At 38.2% G+C, this 24,826-nt stretch overlaps 1 protein-coding gene across 1 annotated transcript; it reads right to left on the bottom strand.

Annotated features, from left to right (window-relative positions):
* Positions 1-863: 863 nt before the first annotated feature.
* On the bottom strand, positions 864-11,933 carry LOC132123266 (protein phosphatase 1L-like). The gene is made up of 7 exons (XM_059533828.1): positions 11,851-11,933; positions 11,685-11,736; positions 11,487-11,624; positions 6,347-6,494; positions 4,603-4,716; positions 2,426-2,496; positions 864-1,177 (listed from the first exon to the last, which is right to left on the bottom strand). The coding sequence occupies exons 1-7, from the start codon at positions 11,931-11,933 to the stop codon at positions 899-901; spliced, it is 885 nt and encodes a 294-aa protein (XP_059389811.1). The 3' UTR covers positions 864-898.
* Positions 11,934-24,826: the final 12,893 nt, after the last annotated feature.

Raw genomic sequence — 24,826 nt, 5'->3', positions numbered from 1 at the left:
ATAGATCATAATACGTAAACCGCAACACATTATATAAACACATACATACATTTATTAATGCAACAAAACAAATAAAAACTGTACTCAACCATCCTTTAGCACAAACAGAGTTTTAATGAATTGCTCAAAAAAGTATTTTTCAGTCATGAACTAAAGACGCGTAAGATGCTTCCTTTACATCGTTCATCTTGAGTTAATATTTAATATAACATTCATTGTGTTATTCTTTGTCTCAGAGAGACATCGATATGTAAAACAATGCATTGAATTTGTAATGTGCATGTGACACGTGTGGACACTGTAAACACATTCTGGCAAATAAATTCATCATAAGAGCATGTTGATTAAAATAAGGCAACATATTTGAAATTAAACCTTCTGATGATCACTGAATCAAGTCAAGGCTGGAAGTCAGATATACCTGAAATATATAAAAGTGTTTCAGTAAAGATGATTTTTCTACGATTTGTTTCTACGAACTGATTTCAGTTTCTAAACTTTATTTAACATACCATACGTGTTACATGGGTTCCTGCTTAAAGCAACCTACTTCTAATTGTTGAAAATAGCACATAAATAATGACCAGGGAAATTAAACCAAACAGGACTTTACAACTCAGTCCATCAGATTGAGCAATCATGATAAAGATTAATTATTTATTTATTTTATGAAAGAGCCATGTATTGATTCTTCAAAATTGTGTTTGTGTGTTCCATAAGGGAACAATTCCTTTAATGAGGAATAATTGCACTTAACATAAATACAAATAGTAGCTTCCACAAAAATATGCTTTTATCTAACGTTAGGCTTAGGTGTAATGTTAATCATTCACCCAGTCACTCGTTCATTAAAGTATATGTTATCATAACATTATCAGACGTGGGATCCGATTCTCCTTCACTGGCCGGGGGCCTTGGAGCCTCTCTTTCCGAACTTGACCACCATCACGGTGATGTTGTCTGGACAGCCGCGGGAAAACGCCTGAAGGACGATGCTCTTCTCACCGAAGTGCGGTTCATCCAGACGCGCTTTAATGAAATGCATGGCTTCCTCATTGCTGAACGCGTCCCAGAGTCCATCTGACGCCAGGATCATGAACTGAGGCTGTAGTCTGTCCAGGTCAAAGGTCATCACGTCGGGGTCAGGGATCAGCACGTTCAGGTTCTTCAGGGGATACACAGCAAAAAAATCTGAGTGAAATTAACTCTGCTGGGAGTACATGTGAGACCACACTCAAGAGTATGAAAGTGTTAAAATAGGAGTGTTAAATTAACACTGAAGCAGAGTTAAAGTTAATGAGATAATTAAGTGATTAATTGAGGGATGATTGACTATTATTGACGAGACCTGATGTTAACATGCAGAATCAACAAAGATGAAAATCACTATTTTAATGGTGTCACCGTTATAGTGGTCAGTGTTTGCTTAAGTTGGGCTCTTGAGCCTTACATTTTTAAAGTCAGATCTGGTTTGGCTGTTACAACTGAATTGTAACAAACAGACAAGAAAAAAATCAAAACATGGGCAATTGACCTGAATCACCAAACTCAATTAAAGCCTAAACAGATTTGATTGACCTCATTGATTATAACAACCCTGTTATTGTACAGTACCCACTAATTTAAATGATTTCTTGAAAGTTGTTCTGATCATTAGAAAAGCTTGCTTTAGGCACACACATACATCAAAAATTAGTGTAGGAATCTCAACAACGGTGACAAACAGCATATTCAGAAAAGCAGAACAACTCTAAACATTAGAAAACAACTACTAAAATAAAAATAAAAAACAAAAATAGACTAGTAAGAATAAAGGAAATTACTGAAACAATTCAGCTAATAATTTATTCATGCTGCAATGCATCATGGGAGCCATAGATGAATTTTGATAGGTGGCACCCAGAATGCACTGCAACATGCTTTTTGGATTTTCACCATTGTTGAGATTGACAGGTTGATTCTTGATGTTTGCATGTATAACTGAAAGACTCTTTTGAAAGATTTGTGAACAAACAACTTTTAAGAAATTCCTCAGATTGTATTTAAAATGCTGGAAATACTTTGTTGAACAATCATAGGGCTGCAATAATCAACAATGTAACTTTAACTCAGTAATTCAAGAATAACAATAGTCTTTACTTGTCCATCAGTTTTAAAACTTCATTATAACAGCCAATTAAAATCTGACTTTAACACTTTAGCGGTCAAGAGCCCAACTAAAGCAAACACTGACCACTATAATGGTGGTAGCATTAAAATAGTGATTTTTCAATCATCACTCAATTAATCACTTAATTATCTCATTAACTTTAACTCAGCTTCAGTGTTAATTTAACACTCCTATTTTAACACTTTCACACTCTTGAGTGTGGTCTCACATGTACTCCCAGCAGAGTTAATTTCACTCAGGTTTTTTTGCTGTGTAGTCACCGAGTGACCGGGACATGGCCAGAGCGCCCTGCACTCGCCACAAGCCGTTAAACCTGATGAAGCCACCTACAGCAGAGAAACTCATGTTTGTTTTTGTGGAAAGTGTGTTCCTCCCATAGGTGTAATGGTTTTTATACTGTACAAACTGTATATTCTATGGCCCTACACCAACCCTGCACCTAACCCTAACCCTCACAGGAAACTTTCTGCATTTTTACTTTCAAAAAAAACAAATTCTGTATGATTTATAAGCGTTTTGAAAAATGGGGACATGGGTTATATCCTCATAAGTCACCCTCTCCTTGTAATACCTGTGTCATACCCATGTCATTATACAGAGTTGTGTCCTGATATGGCACAAAAACAAGACCACACACACACACACACACACACACACACACACACACACACACACACTCATACTCACACACACACACACACACACACACACACACACACACACACACACACACACACACACACACACACTCACACACACACACACACACACACACACACTCACACACACACACACACACACAAACACACACACTCACACACAAACACACACACATACACACACACACACACACACACACACACACTCACTCTCACACACACACACACACACACACACACACACACACTCACTCTCACACACACACACACACACACACACACTCACACACACACACACACACACACACACACACACACACACACACACACACACACACACACACACACACACATGTCTTTCTTCAATGACAAAATAACTACCATCCACCAACAATTGGCCTCTTTGGCTACCCATTACTGTAGTTCATCACACAGTGTCTCAATTAATTTGCCCCTCCTCTTCCTTTCTTCTTTCAACTTGCCATCTGAAGAAGAAATTTCTCAGTTAATTTATAAATCTAATTCTTCCACATGTCTACTTGATCCAATACCAACTCATTTGGTAAAGGCCTGTTTTCCCTCTTTATCTTCTCTTATAACTCGTATTATTCACACTTCTTTTAGCTCCGGCATTGTTCCATCATCTTTTAAAATAGCTGCCACAACCCCTGTTCTTAAGAAACTTGGTGCAGACCCAAACAATTTAGATAATTACCGTCCTATCTCAAATCTTCCATTTATTTCAAAAATTCTTGAAAAAGCAGTGGCAGCATAGGTTCATGCTCATCTTAGTAATAATAACTTGTATGAGTGTTTTCAGTCAGGGTTTCGTCCTAAACATAGCACTGAAACTGCACTAGTGAGAGTAACGAATGACCTGCTAATGGCTGTTGATGGCGGGTTGTTATCTATTCTTGTTCTACTTGACTTGAGTGCAGCTTTTGACACAATTTCACACAGTATTCTCTTGAATCGACTATCTGGCATTGGCATCACTGGTATTCCTTATGCCTGGTTCACTTCATACCTTTCAAACCGCACACAGTTTGTACAACTAAAGAAATTTCATTCCCAACCTGCTCCTGTTAGCTGTGGTGTCCCACAAGGCTCTGTCCTAGGCCCCCTATTGCTCCTAATTTACCTTCTCCCACTCGGCAATATCTTTTCAAAATTCGGTATTCAATTTCACTGTTACGCCGATGATACTCAGCTTTACATTTCTACAAACACTGATTCCATTCTCCCTCCCGCCTGTCTTACCAACTGCCTTCATGAAATAAATGTTTGGTTTTCTGCCAATTTCCTCAAACTTAATGCCAGTAAGACTGAAGTACTCCTCATTGGTACTAATTCTACTCTCTCTAAGTCATGCAGTTTTTCATTATCCATTGATGGTTCTTCCATTTCTCCCTCCCGCCAGGCTAGGAACTTGGGGGTCATCTTTGACAGTACCCTATCATTTGATGCTCACATTAATAACATAACCATGTATTGTTATTTTCATCTCCGCAATATTGCTCGCCTCCATCCATTTCTCACTCTGCATAGTTCCTCTATTCTTGTTCATTCGCTTGTCACCTCCCACATGGATTATTGTAACTCTCTATTATCTGTTCAACCACACAAATCTCTTTATAAACTCCAGCTGATTCAGAATTCTGCAGCTCGTATCATAACCCGGACTTGACCTATTGAACACATCACCCCATCACTTCAACAGCTACATTGGCTTTCAACTTTCAGATTGAATTTAAAATTCTCCTCCTCACATACATATCTCTTCATAACCTTGCTCCACCTTACCTTTCAGACCTCTTACATCCCTACACCCCTTCTCGAACTCTCCGTTCCTCTTCACTGGGTCTCCTCCATACACCTTCAGCTCGCCTAACCACCATGGGCCATAGGGCCTTTAGTCGTGTTTCTTCTCTTCTTTGGAATTCTCTCCCAGTCAACATCCGTAATTCAGACTCTTTAGCTCAATTTAAAGTCAAACTTAAAACTCATTTATTCAGAACTGCTTATCTTCTATGATTACTTTGTGCACTCAAGTCCAGTATTTTTATTCTTTCTTATTTATTTATTATAATTGCTGTTTTTTATTGACATTGTTATTTGCTGTTATTTTCTGTTTTAATATTGTTACTGTTGTTACTTGTTGTACGGTGACCTTGAGTGGTTTGAAAGGCGCCTTAAATAAAATGCATTATTATTATTATTATTATTATTTCTGAAATTATGCATTTTAAATTCCAATATAATTCGACTTTTGATAGTATTTAAGTAAAATATTAGAATTTAGTTTTTCAGTCATTTTGTAGCCCTATCTTCTACCGAACGAATGACACAGCCACCCAAGAACAAACCGAAACCCAATGAAAGAAGAAAATAACTCATGTTAGCGGTGTCTCAGTTCGAATGCTGCGCCCTCCAGAGGTCACATCTGTCTGCCACATACAGCTTACAGCAGGAGTCACATTTATCAAATGAAACTGCAAAATAAGAAAGAAATTACAGGAATTTACACCTCACAGGGAATACAACTGTGATTGCTTTTCCTAAATGAGACATCTTTATTGATATATGTGGCCTAAAAATGTGACCTCCAGAGGGCGCAGCCTTCGGAATAAGACAAAGCTGAGCAGAAATGTTTACATTATATCTATATATATATTATATTGTGTACTGTGTTAACCTAACTGAGATTTGTTATAGCACTTATATATCATTGCTCTTTTTGTTGTTTTTGATTACTTCCACTGTCCTAATCTGTAAGTCACTTTGGATAAAAGCGTCTGCTAAATGAATAAATGTAAATGTAAATATATATATATGCTTCACGCCAATCCAATTATACCTATGCTGATGTTTAACACTGTCGTTACTCAAGCAAAAAATAAAATAAAAGATGTAAAGAAACAAAATATAAATGAATAACATGAAAAATATGTTAAGAATCTTAAAGTTTAGGTTATTCATTAATTTCTTATTCTTACAAGTCATGATTGTACCAAATGTTTTCATTTGTCACACTTCTGAGATGACTAGATCAGAAACGTTTATATGAATAAACAAGGTCAAAGAGCCAAAACAAATGCTAATCACTAATCACCATTATGGGGACTTCAAAACAACCTCAGCAGTAAACATCTACATTTCTCTCAGTGGCACAGTTAAAGACTTTATAATATGAATTCACAGTAAAACAAAAGTTGTGTAAATGACTGTGATCATTCTGCTGTTCATTCACAGTAGTTTGTAAGAAAATGACCAGCATGCATTGATTTCACAGTACATTTATGACTATGGTAATTTATTGTAAAATAACAGATTAATCCTGTAAATTTCTGGCAATTTTTTATACAGTGTGTCTTGACCTTGTTTAATTAAAATATCAATAATTCACTCTTCCTGGCTGTATAGTAGTAGTATATATATATGCTTTCAGCTGGATAGTGCAAAACAGAGTGGATCATGTGCACAATTCAACCAGGCTCTGAATTATCCGTTTATTTACCTTGATTTCTGTTTCTTTTCTGTTTAGGCCTATATTTTGATCTAATGCTCTTCACCAATTCTGCCTTCCTCATAAGCACACTAACGTTACCCAAGACCTCACTGGGGCAAAACTGTTGGTTGCAGTGGAAATGGTGCCACAACTGAGACTGAAAGTTGGAACCTTTATTAAAAATGAATGTGAATAATTTGCACAATTAGTATAATAACATTTTTCCTGTTAATTGATCTGGTTTTGTATTTGTTTCTTGCACTGGCAGTCTGCTCATATAGCAGAAGCTTTAAAGAAAATACGTTTGGTACCAGTGTTTTTGCATCTGCGCTCACATCTTTTTCTATGTTTTTCATGTACACCCAGTTGATCTACATTCTCAGTGATTTTTGTAAAGGGCCACGTTCAAAAAAATATAAGTGATTAGTATCAAAATTTACAAATTATATTTTCAATCCTTGCTGACATTGCAAATGACTCTTTTCAAGTACAGAACTAATTTATCAAATTAAGCTTTAGAATTATGTTTTTACCATATTTTCCAAGAAATATACTGCTTCTCTAATACAAAACTTCTACTACACTAAAATGTTGATAAAAGACAGTATAAAATGCTACTGGAAAAACCTGTTAACTGGTTAAGTTTCCATACTATATCCAGTGTATAAATGTAATTACACTAATGTAATTTTACAGTAAAATACTGTTGAAAATACATATTTGGGAAGTGAAAAAGAAAAATTCATTGTAAAATTTAGTGACAACCCCTAAATTGACACTCCCAGAATTCCCTGCATAATGCTTCATATTTTATTTTATTTATTTATTTTAAAAACATGCTTCTTATCAGTTGTGTATATTAGGGTTTAATTTTACATCTAATGTTGTTAAATTAATGTTTATTGCATAATTTCAGTATTGTGTGTCACCATGATTGGGATTAGTGTTTCTAAGCTGTTCGTGGTGAGCATTGGTTCATTCATCACCAGTTTTTGATGGTTTTGACTTCATCGCAATGGTTCAATATTTCAATATGTTGGTTTATTAAAATTACATCAGTTAATGAAATACGGTATTTTATTGTAAAATCTGTAAAATCTAAAATGTTGCTACTGTAATTTTTAAGTTGAAGTTCTGGCAACTACAGCTTCTGGTACTTTACCATAAATATCACAGATTTTTAGTTTGAATATTGTCCAATTATGAATTCAATCAACACATTTTAGATCTCAATGAAATGAATTTCGGATGTTTGTGTTCACACACTTGCACATGTCTGGGGCCGTACAATCTGAATGAATCGCTGAATCCACAGACCAAACGCTTCATTTAGTGAATACATTTCAGCATTTCACACCTGTCACATTTGCCATCTTCTCCCCTCAAGTCTCTCTTTGAGGAAGGTTTTCACCCTTCACACCTGATGAGCTTCAGCCTGGATGAGAGCAAGGGTAAGATCCTTCCCATCCTTCCAGCTAAACACTGATTATCCGGGGAATGCTGATGTTTTTGTAGATGATGTGTCTGTGCTTTAGGGACTGTGTGACCCAGTCACCACCACACATTATCTAGCTACAAGTCAATGGAAAATTCAGCTGGACTCAATCCATGAAAGGGCTCATTTATATTTTAATTTATACTTGTTTATTATTTGTATGCAACGTAAAAAAAAAAGTTGTACAGAAAGATTACTTCTACAGTTGCACTTCTTCAAAATCCCATGTTTAATTTAAAGTGTTGCATGCCATTTCTTTGTAATTACTTAAGCACTAGCAATTTCTGAACCAAAATATTTCCTACACCAATTTTGTTTTCAGTGTAGTTTGTTTGTTATTGCTTTAATTCTGCATATAATTTGCTTGTTCTACTGTGAAGTACTTAAAAGATTTCACCTTTCTATCTTCCCATTCGTTCACACAGTTGCCTGCAGTTTTTAAAGTTTAACTTCACTGTTTGCATTATGCACTTATAAAGACTTTCTTACTTATTAAATGTGGATCATTCAGATTGTATATATAACAGTGCTAACTCATTTGCAAGTTGAAATCATTATTATCATTATTTTGGAAACTCAGTACACAATAGATTAATGAAAGCATTAGTATGATTATGCAAATGAATGAAAATGTTGAAACGAGAAAGCAACAGACGTGTGCTGGTCCTCTATTCAGCATCCTGAAGTCAATACAACCGATTCAACTTTGTCAACATAACCATAGCATTACTGTGCACGTCACAATCGTCTTTATAACCTGACTAAAGGCATTATTTTCCAGTGAATCATTCATTACAACATGAGTTGAATGAGACAGAAATAATCTCTATTTTTGGGCGAACTAACCCTTCAATTGTTTTAAATCACAAAGCACTTCAGCCCTCTTCATATGTTACCGATTTTGATCAAAGGATGCCAATCCTCACTGAATTTAAAATATTCTCTCCATATGATTGTGTTCATTAGCACATGAGAGTCCGTCTTAAATGTGCTCAAGTTATTCTTGCCGGGGCTTTCCTTTCATCCTATGAAAATCTGATTTAAAACTGACCTAAAACTGACCGCACTACTGTAATCAGAAGCAGTCAGCAAACACACACACACACACACCACACCATTGCTGCAAAAAAACTCCAAACTGAAGGGCAAGATCTTTCTATACTGTATTATACTGGGACCTGAGTTACCCAACATTTAGCTTGCACACAGATTTGATTTAAATAAGTTACTTAATGTTTGAACTGGTCTGCTAGACAGAGTTTTAGTAAATGGATCGAAACATCTGTGCAGCAACTTCTTCAAAGTTCTTGTGCACATCTCTACAGGTCATATTGTTTCCAGAATTACAGAAAATATTATTTTGTGTGAAACAGAATTCAAGATTTTTCAGCAGCAACAATACAGAAGCATGTCTAAAAGGTGCCTTTTTTAATGTTGTGATTGTTTTTTTACTGCAATCATGCTCATAATCACAGTAAACAATCGCAATAGTTTTTATTCGTTATATTACCACTTTGCAGAGAAATTGACTGTTTTTGAAAAATACTATTTAAAATGCAGGTGCAAGGACAACATTTATTAGTTTATTCTTTTTTTTTCTTTGCATGTTTTTGCCTATATTATTATTATTATTTTATTTTTATGAAAATGTAATTTGAAACGGACCTTTTTGTGCATTTATTGAACTATTTACCTTGTTTTGTTTTGCATTAAAGAATTCAATTCATTATTTTTTGAATATGTCCCCTAACTAGTGAATTTTGGCTCTGGAAATTTCGCAGGCAGATGTAGAGAGAGCACACTCTTACGCAAAATGCATTCACTCTGGAGATATAATCTATAATAATGATCAATAATGGCACATTTTCTTACATGCCATTATTTTATGGAGTACTCTGAGTTTTATCTGTCATTTACTAAAACTGACAAATGGACTAAACTCCCCATTTCTTAACATAATACACTCACTTTGGCCTCATTGGGAGAAATGTATAGTACAAAGCTCTATCACTAATCAGTTGTCTTTCTTCAGATCTGCTGCACTGGATGCAGTAAGTGTTTAGATGACGCACATGTCATTGGTTTGGTTGGCACATATGTCATAACTGGGTGTTGAGGAGCATCATTTAGTACTACATTCACCACGATAAACATAAACAAACTTAAATTGACTGTTTTTTTAATTCATAGATAACACTGAAAATTTCTAAAATCTGCTGTCTTAATAATACATGCAGCTCCCACGTAAAGCGAAAACACTTGGTAGTTATTCTCATTAAGAGCTGTGCTTTATACAGAAAATGAACTAGTTTGACATAAAAATGGCCATCGCATTTATAATAAGCTGAGACTTTAATCCAAAGCAACATTTACTGAAATAGTTTGCTACTATACAAACTTTATAAACTAAATATGGTAAATGACATGCAAAGACAGACAGACCGACAGATGCATGCAAAGACAGACAGACCGACAAATGCATGCAAAGACAGACAAGACAGATGCATGCAAAGTCAGCCAGACTGATGCATGCAAAGTGAGCCAGACAGGCCGATGTATGCAAAGACAGACAGACAGATGCATGCAAAGACAGACAGACCGACAGATGCATGCAAAGACAGACAGACCGACAGATGCATGCAAAGACAGACAGACCGACGGATGCATGCAAAGAAAGACAGACCGACAGATGCATGCAAAGACAGACAGACAGACCAACAGATGCATGCAAAGACAGACAGACAGACAGATGCATGCAAAGACAGACCAACAGATGCATCCAAAGACAGACAGACCGACAGATGCATGCAAAGAAAGACAGACTGACAGATGCATGCAAAGACAGACAGACAGACCAACAGATGCATGCAAAGACAGACAGACAGACAGACAGATGCATGCAAAGACAGACCAACAGATGCATCCAAAGACAGACAGACCGACAGATGCATGCAAAGACAGACAGACCGACGGATGCATGCAAAGACAGACAGACAGACCAACAGATGCATCCAAAGACAGACAGACCGACGGATGCATGCAAAGACAGACAGACCGACAGATGCATGCAAAGAAAGACAGACTGACAGATGCATGCAAAGACAGACAGACCGACAGATGCATGCAAAGACAGACAGACCGACAGATGCATGCAAAGACAGACAGACCGACAGATGCATGCAAAGACAGACAGACCGACAGATGCATGCAAAGAAAGACAGACTGACAGATGCATGCAAAGACAGACAGACCAACAGATGCATGCAAAGACAGACAGACAGACAGATGCATGCAAAGACAGACCAACAGATGCATCCAAAGACAGACAGACCGACAGATGCATGCAAAGACAGACAGACCGACGGATGCATGCAAAGACAGACAGACAGACCAACAGATGCATCCAAAGACAGACAGACCGACGGATGCATGCAAAGACAGAAAGACCGACGGATGCATGCAAAGACAGACAGACCGACAAATGCATGCAAAGACAGACAAGACAGATGCATGCAAAGTCGGCCAGACCGATGCATGCAAAGACAGAGAGACAGACCGATGTATGCAAAGACAGACAGACAGATGCATGCAAAGACAGACAGACAGATGCATGCAAAGACAGATAGATAAACAGAAAGACAGACGGATGTTTACCTCTCCACCATGCCCATCGAAGACTCCAAAGATGGTCGGATGGATCTTGTTGTGTGTGTCCGTGAGGATGTCGAACCTGTCCTCCATGTGGTCCCTCCTGCCCTGGATGGAGTACACCGCCGCACTCTTGCTCCTGTGCTACACATCCAGTGCGTCGTTCTGTATCATCTCCGCCACCCTGCCCTTCATCATGTTCACCGCGTCGCGGCTCGAGCGCACGATGGTCTTCACCTCATCCTTATGGAAGAGGCTTCAGAGAGCCAGAATGAGACAGAAGAGCAGCAGCAGCAGACAGCGCATGACTCGAGCCAGCAGAGACACCAGAGTCATGACACACACACACACACAAACACACTCACTGAACTAGTGACGGCAGCGCATCAGAGACAGAGGCTCGTGCTCTCCTCCTGCGATGATGACGGAAGCAAACTTCAAAAACATGTTCATGTCGAGACTCTCCTCGAAAATGTTTATAGAAGCTATTTGTCTTCTTTAATAAACAATAATAAACAAATGCAATAATAACCAGATTCCTTAAAAAAAATGGTAAATAAATGTAGTCTTTAGTCCTCTGACGCGACAGCGCGCACAGGTGTTCCATGTAGCGTGTGTGCTCATTGCGCGTGCTTGAGGCTTTCTTGTGTGCGCGCGTCTATATAGGCTGACAGATTCACATTCAGTCCCAGAGCTGAGTCTCACGTTTATTTTAATTCTATTTCATCTCTCTTAGAAATACACGAAATCCGTCAACATGTCAAAATAAAAGTCCCAGCTCTGAGCTAGAGTGATAGATCATAAAAAAATAGAAACCACAAAATTGCACGGGTGTAAAAATTACATTTTTGCAAAAAATAATAATTTAATCAAATGGATTAAATAAATAAATAAATAAATAGCTCAATGGACATTAAATATTGTTTTGATTTGTGGTTAACTATGTAACAAATGAAATCCCACCCTACATTTGTTCTTATTCAAGATAGTCTGAGGTCAGAAGATGTGTCCTTTCTTTTGAGAGACAATAACTTTATCATGCAATTCTAACTTTACAACTTTGCAGATCATTTACGTTCACAAAGAGCTACATTACACACTGCATGAAAGGCAGTATTCAGAATGGCTTGACAGGGGCACTTTCATTTCTTACAATTAAAGAAAATTATATCTGAGCAGTGGCTTGAGTAACAGACCAAATATTGACCCCTTCCCAAACATGATTTCTGTCCTATCTTGATGATCTGGTGGGCATCTGTGTGTCTCTGTTGATGGTATCAGTCACCACCCGATCTCAGATCCATTTGATCAATCTGTAGACATTTTAATGAAGGATTTGTATGATTAAAAGGACCAGCAGTAGTTAATAGTCTCTGACTGGCCTGTTTACCCGAGCCAGCCATAAAACAAACAAAACCAGCTCTGAGAATTGATTAAAGAACACGTTATACTGACACCTGAGATTTAGTGGTATTAGATGACTAGTTAATTGCATTTGATAGATTAATAAAGTAATGTGATGTGATGAACTGTTTCTCCAACACTGTGAGTACTGATCTAGTGTTTCTGTACAGCGCTGATGTATCAGCATGCTACAGTGACGTGTCAGACACTATACAGACAGGATCTCCACTATCATCTGTCAGTAATAAACGATAGTAGTCATGGAGTACATGCAAGCCCCGGCTTCAAGCAGACAAGCCAACATGTGAGTATTATTGTCATCTTTCAGTCATGTCTGGTGTTCGGTGTCCGGTAAGAGACAGGTTCTCACTTGAACTCTGTTCTGATGGAGATGTCTGATTTCTGAAACTATGTCTCTTCTGACAGACTCTGCTGTATGTGTGGCATTGTCATTCCTCAAAACCAAGCCAACATGTTTGTGTCCTGCCTTAGGAACAAAGTGGACATCTCCGAAGGGATTCCCAAACAGGTGTCGATCCACTTCTGCAGACAGTGTGAACGGTGCGCTTTAACATCATCTCTGACTCTCCTTCAAACCACTAGACTAAAGTTTACTCATGTGTCAACAAGAAGAAAGTTTTAATCAGTTATAGTATAGTCAAATTTAGTATGAGCACTTAATAAGCTCAGAATAACACAGAATAACAGAATGTTTCATTTTTACATAAATATCTGTTACGCTGGATGACAGTGGATCATTATTTCACCCATGTTTTGGCATTCTGTTTTCACAAAGGTTATTTGAAACATTAAAGCAGAAAACTGAATTGCATTGATTGAGTTTTGTGTTTATAAAATCACTTTTGTGAATTTCAATTGATCCAGACGCCAAAATGGGACAAATCTCTTCTTTGACCCGTGTATGAATGATTTTGTGTAAAAATCATGATTCATCAATAACATTCACATTAAAATTTATTCCAAATTAATGTATATACATAAATTTATACACTAGTGGTAGCCATAGATTAATTCTTTTAATCTAGATTAATGTCACTGTAATCTTGGAATTAATCTAGATTAATCTAGATTAAAATGGCTCATTTGAATTCTGCAGAAGGCATTCAGAATATGTGTGCTACCCAAATAAAATAATGACTAAAAGTAACGTTAAGTCTTTGAGAACGGGTTTATAAAGACAGGTGGTGCATTAGACCAGAGGCTCATCTCCTGTTTCCAAAATGCATCACAAACTGCTTGAGAAAGCTGTAAACAAATTCCACATTGCACAAGGTGCAAACAACCTTACGCCTGTTTCACACATACTCCGTCTGCAGTGTGTATGCTATTCATATTTTTTGACGCACCCATGTTAACGGATTCCAGCGTTCACACGGTTGCGTTCCATCAGTGCGTTCCAGGAGTGTTGCATCTGCAGCAGTGCAGCGATTGTTCACGTACCAAGTAGCAGACTGCAAACGCATCCTGTGTGACAGCACATCGAGTCCACGCTGCTTCAGCACCACATACGAATGCTTCATGCACATGCACATGCTTCAGCACCAGTATGTGTGAAACAGGCATGCGTCTTGTCGAGGTTTCCATTGGGAAGCTTCTTTAAAAAATCAAATAAAATCCCTGAAGCAAACCCGGCGGCATCTTAGCTGCATCCATGTTAGCACGTCACGTTTGATGTGGTAATTTCACAGTAGGCATACACACAGGTTTAAAGATTTGTTCTCGCCCCCTACAGATTCGGCTAGGTATACATCTGCGCTAAAATATCAAGGTGAAAGTCGTCATAGCTCGTGTAGTACAGACTCAGCTCCTAACCCAACTTTGAGAATAGATTAACGGCAATTTTTTTTCCGCCCGATAAGAGTCTCACGTTAACGCAGCACGTTAACGCAGCACGTTAACACTGATAACCAATAATATACTGTATATATAAACACACAAACCTGATTCCAAAAAAGTTCGGACACTGTACAAACTGTGAGCAAAAAATTAATGGAATAATTTACAAATCTCATAAACTTATATTTTATTCACAATAGAATATAGATAACATATCAAATGTTGAAAGTGAGACATTTTGAAATGTCATGCCAAATATTGGTTCATTTTGGATTTCATGAGAGCTACACAAAAGTTGGGACAGGTAGCGATAAGAGGCCGGAAAAGTAAAATGTACATATGAGGAACAGCTGGAGGACCAATTTGCTAATTATTAGGTCAATTGGCAATATGATTGGGTATAAAAAGAGCCTCTCAGAGTGGCAGTGACTCTCAGAAGTCAAGATGGGCAGAGGATCACCAATAGTGGAGCAATCTCAGAAAGGGTTACTTTCTCAGAGAAAAAATCCAAAGAGTTTGAAGTTATCATCATCTTCGGTGCATAATATCATCCAAAGATTCAGAGAATCTGGAACAATCTCTGTGTGTAAGGGTCAAGGCCGGAAAACCATACTGGATGCCCGTGATCTTCAGCCCTTAGACGGCACTGCATCACATACAGGAATGATACTGTAATTGAAATCACAACATGGGCTCAGGAATCCTTCAGAAAACATTATCGGTGAACACAATACACCGTGGCATTCGCAGTGGCCAGCTAAAACTCTATAGGTAAAAAAACGAAGCCATATCTAAACATGATCCAGAAGCTCAGGCGTTTTCTCTGGGCCAAGGATCATTTAAAATGGACTGTGGCAAAGCGGAAAACTGTTCTGTGGTCAGATTAATCAAAATATGAAGTTCTTTTTGGAAAACTGGGATGCCATGTCATCCGGACTAAAGAGGATAAGGACAACCCAAGTTGTTATCAGTGCTCAGTTCAGAAGTCTGCATCTCTGATGGTATGGGGTTGCATGAGTGATTGTGGCATGGGCAGCTTACACATCTGGAAAGGCACCATCAATGCTGAAAGGTATATCCAAGTTCTAGAACAACATATGCTCCCATCCTAAAGCAAACATTGACCACTATAATGGTGATACCATTAAAATAGTGATTTTCGTCTTTGTTGATTCTGCATGTTAACATCAGGTCTCGTCAATAATGGTCAATCATCCCTCAATTAATCACTTAATTATCTCATTAACTTTAACTCAGCTTCAGTGTTAATTTAACACTCCTATTTTAACACTTTCACACTCTAGAGTGTGGTCTCACATGTACTCCCAGCAGAGTTAATTTCACTCAGATTTTTTTGCTGTGCATGGATTGTTCTAACAATGTTTTTAGTGGGTAGTGTTAGTTTTGTTCCCAGAACGTTCTCTCAAAAGATAGGATAACATTCTCTAAAAACATTCTAAAAATGTTTATTAAGTTAATAACACCATTAGAACATTATACCCTAACATTCTAATTAAGATTTTAGCAGATGTTTAGATGTTGATGTCTGTTTAAAAGTAATAGTTTGATTTGATGTCACCATAATGGTGGTAAGTGTTGGTTTTAGTTGTGCAATTTGACACTGGACTTGTCAGTGTTGTTCTGTAGCTGCTGTAATCTTTGTTATAGCAAAAACAGCAAGAGAACATGTGGTTAGACATCACTGGTTGTTTGCTAATAATTAATACATTGTCACATATGTGGTCTGTTTGTCTGTTTTCTTCCAGTCTAATGTATATATTTTCTTTGTCACACAAACATCAAGATTCAGTGTATGAATCTCAACAATGATGACATGCTTAATGCTGCAATGTATTCTGGGTACATCATACAAAACTCATCCATGGCCCCCAGAATGCATTGCGGCATGAAGCATGTCACCACTGTTGAGATTCATACAGTAACCTCTCTTTCACACCGCAAGCTTGAGCAGCGGGTCCGCGCAACTACATCGTTACTGCAGCAGCAGACTCTCGCGAGTATTCACACTGGAAGCGTATACACAGCTAGCAAAAAAGGTGCGGGCCTTCAGCGGCCCCATTAGGGCAAAAACACTCGGCCGAAACTCGGCATGAATCTAGGTCCGATTGCTCTGCGAGCGCTCGGTTTTGACGCGGCCCGATTAAACACTCGGCCGATCCTCGGCAGGTCCGATTGCTCTGCGAGCGCTCGGTTTTATTGCGGCCCGATTATGACACTTGGCAGATCCTCGGCATGAACCTAGGTCCGATTGCTCTGCGAGCGCTCGGTTTTAATGCGGCCCGATTGCGGAACCCCGAGTGAGAGGGCTTATTTAAACCTTATTTAATTCATTCATGTCAGGATAATAGCCTACTAAAATATCTTAGCAACCGTTATTTATGCAAGATAAACTGAAAATAAAACAGCACAAGGAAGACAGGTTCATTAAATGCATTTTTTATTGGATCACACTTAATCATAGTCGGCTCATCACGCTTGCTCGCTCGCACACACGCGTATGTTCGTACACACACACACACACACACACGCGCGCTTTCGTTCGTTCTCACACACACACACACACGCGCGCACGTTCGTACACACACACACACACACGCGTTTGTTCGTTCGTTCACACACACGCGCACGTTCGTACACACACACACACACGTTCGTTCGTACACACACACACACGTTCGTACACACACACACACGCGTTCGTTCGTACACACACACACACACACGCGCGTTTGTACACATAAGCGTTCGTTCGTACACACACACACGTTCGTTCGTTTGTACACACACACACACACGTTCGTTCGTACACACACACACACACACACGTTCGTGTACACACACACGCGTTCGTTCGTACACACACACACACACACACGCGCGTTCGTACACACATACACGCGTTTGTTCGTACACACACACGCACACACACGCGTTCGTTCGTACACACACACGCGCACACACACACACGTTCGTTCGTACACACACACGTTCGTTCGTACACACACGCACACGCGTTCGTTCACACACACACACACACACACACACACACACACGTTCGTTCACACACACACACACACACACACACACACACACACACACACACACACACACACGCGTTCGTTCACACACACACACACACACACACACACACACACACACACTTTGGTCTATGTTGTCTGCCTGTTTGCCCTCTGGCTCCGGCCACCATCCCTATCAGAGGCTAGCTGCAACCACCTGGTGATGAGGATCTCAATTTCCTTCTCTGTGGAATCCTTGGTCAGGGCATTCCGTCGGACTGCATCTGAGAAAAACACAAGATAGAAGAGGGCAGCATTACCATGTGAGATCCGAAACTTAATTTGGATCCAGGGCTCTCCTCTACACTTACATTTATTTTTAATTTAAAAAGTTTGGGAGCACCTTCTGATCAATGAGAAATCCACCTTCCCTTTATAAGGGGAATTATATTTTACTATAAAATGTCAAATTGTATTTTTAACCTCATTAATTGTCATCTTTTATGACAAATTCATAAATCGAGTTAGAATAATAAGACACAAAAGTTACCAATCAAATGAAATCAGTAGTGTTTGGAAGTTTTCCTCTCTGTCCTGCAGTTGCCACGCCCCATTTTTCTTTGCCACTTAGTTCCAATTTAAACAAATCGATTGAATATTCAGTGACAAAAGCAAGCGACTATCTTTATGATTGAATCAAAGACTCACTAGATTAATATGAAAACGCATTCATTCATTAACGAAACACATTTGCTCAGAGATGCCCAAACATTTAGCTGTGATTTTGTTTTGAACTATTTTTGTTGAAACAGAGCAAAAATCTGACTACTGTACCTAAAATCACTGCACAATTAATCCTTTATTTACATCATGTCTGTAATATTGTTATAAGATAATTTGTGATCTTGCATAACTAAACAAACTTGATTTTGACTGAGTTGATTTGTATGGTGACCTGGAAGGGACATGCTCGGTTCAATTAGTTTTGTCGTGGCCACAACATATAAACTTGTGGGAACCTGATATTAAGTCGTGGGAACGTCATAATATCTTGTGGAATATAATATCATTTTGATATCATTTTGAAAAGATAATTTTGTTGCGGTAACGACATCATTTTGTGGCCACACGATGCAAAGTCGTGGCCTCGAGATCATATGTTGAGGGAACAATATATTTATCTTGTGGCATCGACTTCATATTTTGAGAAAACATCTATTACTTGTGGCCACGAGTTATGTTTAACCACGTACACACTGTGAGCCTACAGCAGTTGGAGATATAGATGACTGATGAAACAACATTTTACTTTGAATTAGTAATGTAAAAAAAAGATATATTGCGGGTCTGGCATTAAGACATGGGTACGTTATAAGGGAAAGACACCTGAAGCGTATTTCGTCGCAAATTTGCTGTCTTGAATGAGCCGAAAGTCAGCGCGCATCGTGTTAAAGCTGTATTGCCCCAGTTTATACACATCTAACACTCCTTTTATCAGAAACAAATGGCCATAACCTGTAAATAGACATAAGTCATGATATTTTGTTTGGGGTAAATGACATGATTTCGCTCATGGTTATTATATTTTACAGATATATCTTAGCCAGTCATTTTACTTCTTTGAAATGCCTTTAAATGGCAAATTAGACCAGTAAACATGTAGTTTTACACTTGCCACAAAAATGATTTAAAGCCTCCACTTATTAGGTGAACTGTTCTTTCTGCCTAAATATTAGCCTACTTGATTTTATTCATGAGGGTTATATTTGACATCTTATTCAGTTCCTTTTTTCCCAAATTTTTACTTGATATCTTCTTGATATCTTCTTACTTGATATCTATCTTGGCCTGATGACCGACTACTGCCAGCTGCTGCATGAGTTGGGGTGTCAGTAGGAGCCCACAGGCTGTTGGTAGTGGAGACTGAGACTGGAGACCACGGTGGTGGACTAGCCGCTGCTGTGATATTCACTGACGGGAAGAAGCCCACGGACCTGCAGAATTCCAACCTGTGGGCAGAGCCTCCTCACAAGACCTGATCTGTGTGCCATGTTTGTTTGGGGTGTGCTAAAAGAAAGGAAAAAGATTTTTTAATCTCATTGCACATACAGTATACCAAAAAAAAGTTATACATTTATAGAGAGAGATTTCATTTGATTTCAAAAATGATTAGAGAAATAGTCATTCTTTTAAAATGTTATTGATTCGTTTAGAACGATTGTGATTGTGTAAAGCCCACCTCAAAGTTTCTGATTGGTGCCTCGATTTCGACGGATTAGAAATGAGTTTGAATAAGCTCTTTGTCAGACTACTTGCAGAGCAAATCTAAATTTGCCGGAAGTTGTCTGGTTTTCCCAGGCTAATAGCATAGCTTTCTTGCCCTTCTTACTTGATATCTATCTTGGCCTGATGACCGACTACTGCCAGCTGCTGCATGAGTTGGGGTGTCAGTAGGAGCCCTCAGGCTGTTGGTAGTGGAGACTGAGACTGGAGACCACGGTGATGGACTAGCCGCTGCTGTGATATTCACTGACGGGGAAAAAGCCCACGGACCTGCTGCTGAGCTGTTTCCATCAGAAGGGAGATCAACTGTGGTCTCTGAAATATGGCATGGTGACCAAAAGCCTTGACCAGCTAGCTGACTCCCATCACCTAGAGCTGTCACAAAGGTACAATTGGCAGTTGTGCTAGTTTAACACAGATGCTTAATAAAATATTAATCTAAACCACTGTAACAATTGTAACAGGCCTACCACCAAGATATGGGATGCAGGGGGCTGGTGCAAGTGGAGTGTAAGATTTCTTTTTTTTGGTTGGATTACAAGGTGCAGCAGTCCTACCCTGCTCCTCTTCCTCCTCTTCACTGCTGGATACGATTATTTTACAGCCTCTATCATTGATTACATTGGGATGTCAGTTTTTCTTTGGAGTGAATAATAAATTAATTTATAAATTATGAAGTTTGTTTTGTCAGGAGTGCATTGTAAGGCATTGCCTAATTGTGTGCCCAGTTATATTGTAACTTTTGAAGCGGCCATAAAAGGAAATTATAGGACACTCCGACCTATTCTTTCTCTTCATGTACTCTGGCCTGTTATCCTCTTCTTCTTCAGTGTTAAGATCAGAGGTAATTGTTGCCTCTGGCAGCTTTGCACAGGCAATCTCATACACGTCTGTGAACAACACAAATGCAGATTAGGTATGAATGGAAGTAGGGCTGGGCAATATTATCAATATCAATATTATAGTAGTAAATCACCATCACCTGCTTTCAGATGGAGTGGCATTTACTACATACACATGCGGAAATTAATGTGATATGGCTAAGCTTGTCAGTGAACTACGGCTCTGTGTAGTAAATGCCGCTCCATCTGAAAGCTGGTGATGGCGATTTACAACTAATCAAGGAACTGGCTTTACTGACAAGATGCGCATAACAATGTCATTGATAATATTGCCCAGCCCTAAATGGAAGGGCTCCTTGTGTTACTTGTGCAGAAAGGTTTCAATTCATTAAAGGTGCTATCAGCGAACCCAGTTGGCGTAACCTCTTGTTGATGTTTGAACTATTATCAAACAAAACAGAGGCTAGCTACCTCTCCCTCCTCCTTAACCCCCAAATCCCACCCCACATCATTCTTGTCAGTGATTGGCTGGAACAGTCTGTTATGTTTCATGCTTGAGGGTCAAACTATTTGTTGCTCAGTTTGTTTGAGCTGCATTTGTGGAGACTAGACTGACTGCAGAGACCTCGTTTCTCTACAGTGTGTTCAGGGAACAGGCAGCTAGCGGATAGTGACGAGATATTTGCGGTAGGTGAACAGAAATGTTCTGATTTAAAAAACGTGTGCGATCGCTGAATGCACCTTTAAGTGTAAAACTGTGTTGTTTGAAAATGAAGCATTACTATACCATGTGAATACATCACACGGACTTTGAATCGAGTCCAGTCAGCACCTGGCATCACTCCATCTTTAGCTGCCCTACACAGCTTTGCAAGAGAAACAAAAGGGGGCCAGAAACTTTCGCCTTCTTTCAGCCAATTAGAATGGACAACTTCAACCTCCTTTGAATTTACAAATTCCACGATATGATACATTCTATAAAAAAGAAATGTCAGATTACATAACCTAGGTTCCAAAGACTTGCAAGTCAAAACACATTGTAGGCAGGAAAAAAAAGAAGAGAACAACAAAGAGTAGAAGAGAAGACTATACACACGCACAAGCAAAATTATTTACAAATATTTGTAGAATGGGTTCAACTCTATAATCTGAGAAACTCCAGCTCCTACCTATGAAAAAACACTTAACTATTTACTAACTAGTCTTCAAAGGTGTACCGGGCTCGGGGCGTCATTAAATGCTGAAATCCGCGACAATCAGTTGAACTGAAAGTCCGAAAGCGTACCCCCTACAGAGAGTTAAATCTCCACCCAGGATAACCCTTAAAAATAAAAAGGCAAAATAATAAACAAAACAACAAATAGTGTTCCGTCGGAAGGATTGTATACACAACCCAGCTGGATACACTCTAACTAACCAGAGTTCTCATTCATAATTAATAGTTTGACAGCCCTAGAAAATTGTCATCATTTACTCACCCTCAAGTTGTTTTAAACCTGTATGAATTTCTTTCTTCTGCTGAACACAAAGAAAGATATTTTGAAGAATGTCGGTAACCAGACAATTGATGGACCCCATTGACTTCCATAGTAGTGTAGGAAAGATCTGTGTTTCTCCCAGCCTTAAGGGGAAGCTGTGCTCTATGAGTGTTTCATTCTTCTTCACATGGGTGGAGCAGTTCTGTTTTCCTTGTGAAAAGGTGAGGAGGGTTTTCACTGTTGCATCTATTACATTTCTTTAATTATATTTGCCATCCATGCTATTTAAAGATATATATTACTGTTAAAGATGTTAACTAACATATATGTGCAGTAATTTATGATTGATGGTTTTGTATTTCTGATATTATTTAATGGGTTGTACTTTCTAAGGGGTGGGTATATTTGTCTGTACATAATATTGTGTTTAACGTTTCTCTGAGTATTTTGGGTTATTTCATTTTGGATTCATATGTGGTTACAGTAGGAAAAAAAAATACTATGGAAGTCAATAGGTACCATCAACTGTCTGATAAATACCAACATTCTTAAAAATATTTTTTTGTGTGTTCAGCGGAAGAAATTCATACCGGTTTGCAAACAACTTGAGGGTGAGTAAATGATGACAATTTTCATTTTGAGGTGACCTATTCCTTTAATCTCTTAGCGCAACAATTAAGCCTTCACTGTAAAACCCGACAAGTTAACTTAACTCAAACCATTTGAGTAAACAGATTGCCTTGATTTAAACCATGTAAGTTTTGAAACTTTGCATTCAAGTAATTAAGTGATTAACTAAGTGCTGATTGAGAATTAGTGATGAACAGCTGCTGTTAACAAACAGAATCACTGAAGAAAAGAGAAACACAAGAACTACTACAACTGACTTCAGACACAGCCTTAGATGAAATCAACTGAAATAAAATACATGAAATCTCTCAAGATCTGATTAAACAACCCCACAAACAGCATCACCAGCTCCACTTATTAATAACCAGACTGACTTTATTTCTGTCAGACGTCTACAGAAGATCTTATTGAGAATGAACTAAGGTTTAGATGTTGATTTATTGTTTCATTTGAAGTAACCATGTTAGAGATCAGTGTTTGCTTTACTTCTGTCTAAGTGTTTTCTCTGGCTGTTATAACCGTGTGTTTCTAAAACACATTTGTTGTAACTCAAAAGCCCAGAAGAAATGCCATCAGGTGTTAACCTGTACCTGGGTGTAGGTTATTATACTTTATATTGGGATGATAATCATCAATTATTGAACTGTACTGAGTCTAATCTCCGATGAAATAGGTGTTGTGTAATTTGATTGATTATAGTAAATGGATGCTAAGACCCAGTGGTTCTGTGATAATCAGATAATACAAAGACTTTCCAAACAGTTTGGATTTCTATGGTGTCAATTAGTCACACACAGACATCAATAATCAGCATATGAACCTCAACAATGGTTACCATAAAAAAAAAATGCTGCAGAGCATGCTGGGAGCCATGGATGAGTTTTGTATACAATAGTACCCAGCATGCATTGCAGCATGTTTTTTTTCGTCACCATTGTAGAGGTTCATATTCTGATTATTAATGTCTGTGTTTGACCAACTACTGGCATAGAAGAGAAATGTATGTGTACAAAATGTTTATAAAGTCATTTTTATATTAACTGATTATCACAGAACCACTGGCTCTTAGTGTCATTTTTTACTAGAACCACTTCTACAAATTAAACTACACCTACTTCATCAAAGATTAGACTCTGTACGGCTCAATAATTGTGAATAATAATGAATAATTATCATCACCAATATAAAGTATAACAACATACACCTAGGTACAGGTTAGCACTTGATGGCATTTCTTCTGGGCTTTTGAGTTACAACAAATGTGTTTTAGAAACACACGGTTATAACAGCCAGAGAAAACACAAAGACAGAAGTCAAGGGTCAAGAGCACAACTAAAGCAAACACTGATCTCTAACATGGTTACTTCAAATGAAACAATAAATCAACATCTAAACCTTAGTTCATTCTCAATAAGATCTTCTGTAGACGTCTGACAGAAATAAAGTCAGTCTGGTTATTAATAAGTGGAGCTGGTGATGCTGTTTGTGGGGTTGTTTAATCAGATCTTGAGAGATTTCATGTATTTTATTTCAGTTGATTTCATCTAAGGCTGTGTCTGAAGTCAGTTGTAGTAGTTCTTGTGTTTCTCTTTTCTTCAGTAATTCTGTTTGTTAACAGCAGCTGTTCATCACTAATTCTCAATCAGCACTTAGTTAATCACTTAATTACTTGAATGCAAAGTTTCAAAACTTACATGGTTTAAATCAAGGCAATCTTTTTACTCAAACGGTTTGAGTTAAGTTAACTTGTCGGGTTTTACAGTGTATTATTTTAATATTAGGGTCCCACTTTATATTAGGTGGCCTTAACTACT

The sequence above is a fragment of the Carassius carassius genome, chromosome 41 (genome assembly GCF_963082965.1).
Source record: "Carassius carassius chromosome 41, fCarCar2.1, whole genome shotgun sequence".
Lineage (NCBI taxonomy): Eukaryota > Metazoa > Chordata > Actinopteri > Cypriniformes > Cyprinidae > Carassius > Carassius carassius.
The sequence above is the reverse complement of the archived record's forward strand: the minus strand, read 5'-3'. Positions and strand labels throughout refer to the sequence as shown.

What these genes read in the sequence shown, in the direction of transcription:
- LOC132123266 (XM_059533828.1), bottom strand. Translation starts at nt 11,933, where the DNA reads ATGAACATGTTTTTGAAGTTTGCTTCCGTCATCATCGCAGGAGGAGAG. An exon ending in TGCGCTCGAGCCGCGACGCG is followed by an intron (nt 11,625 to 11,684) that starts GTGAACATGATG and finishes CTGGATGTGTAG; the next exon opens with CACAGGAGCAAGAGTGCGGC. An exon ending in GAAAAGAAACAGAAATCAAG is followed by an intron (nt 4,717 to 6,346) that starts GTAAATAAACGG and finishes CATGGTGGTTAG; the next exon opens with GCGAGCTGAAGGTGTATGGA.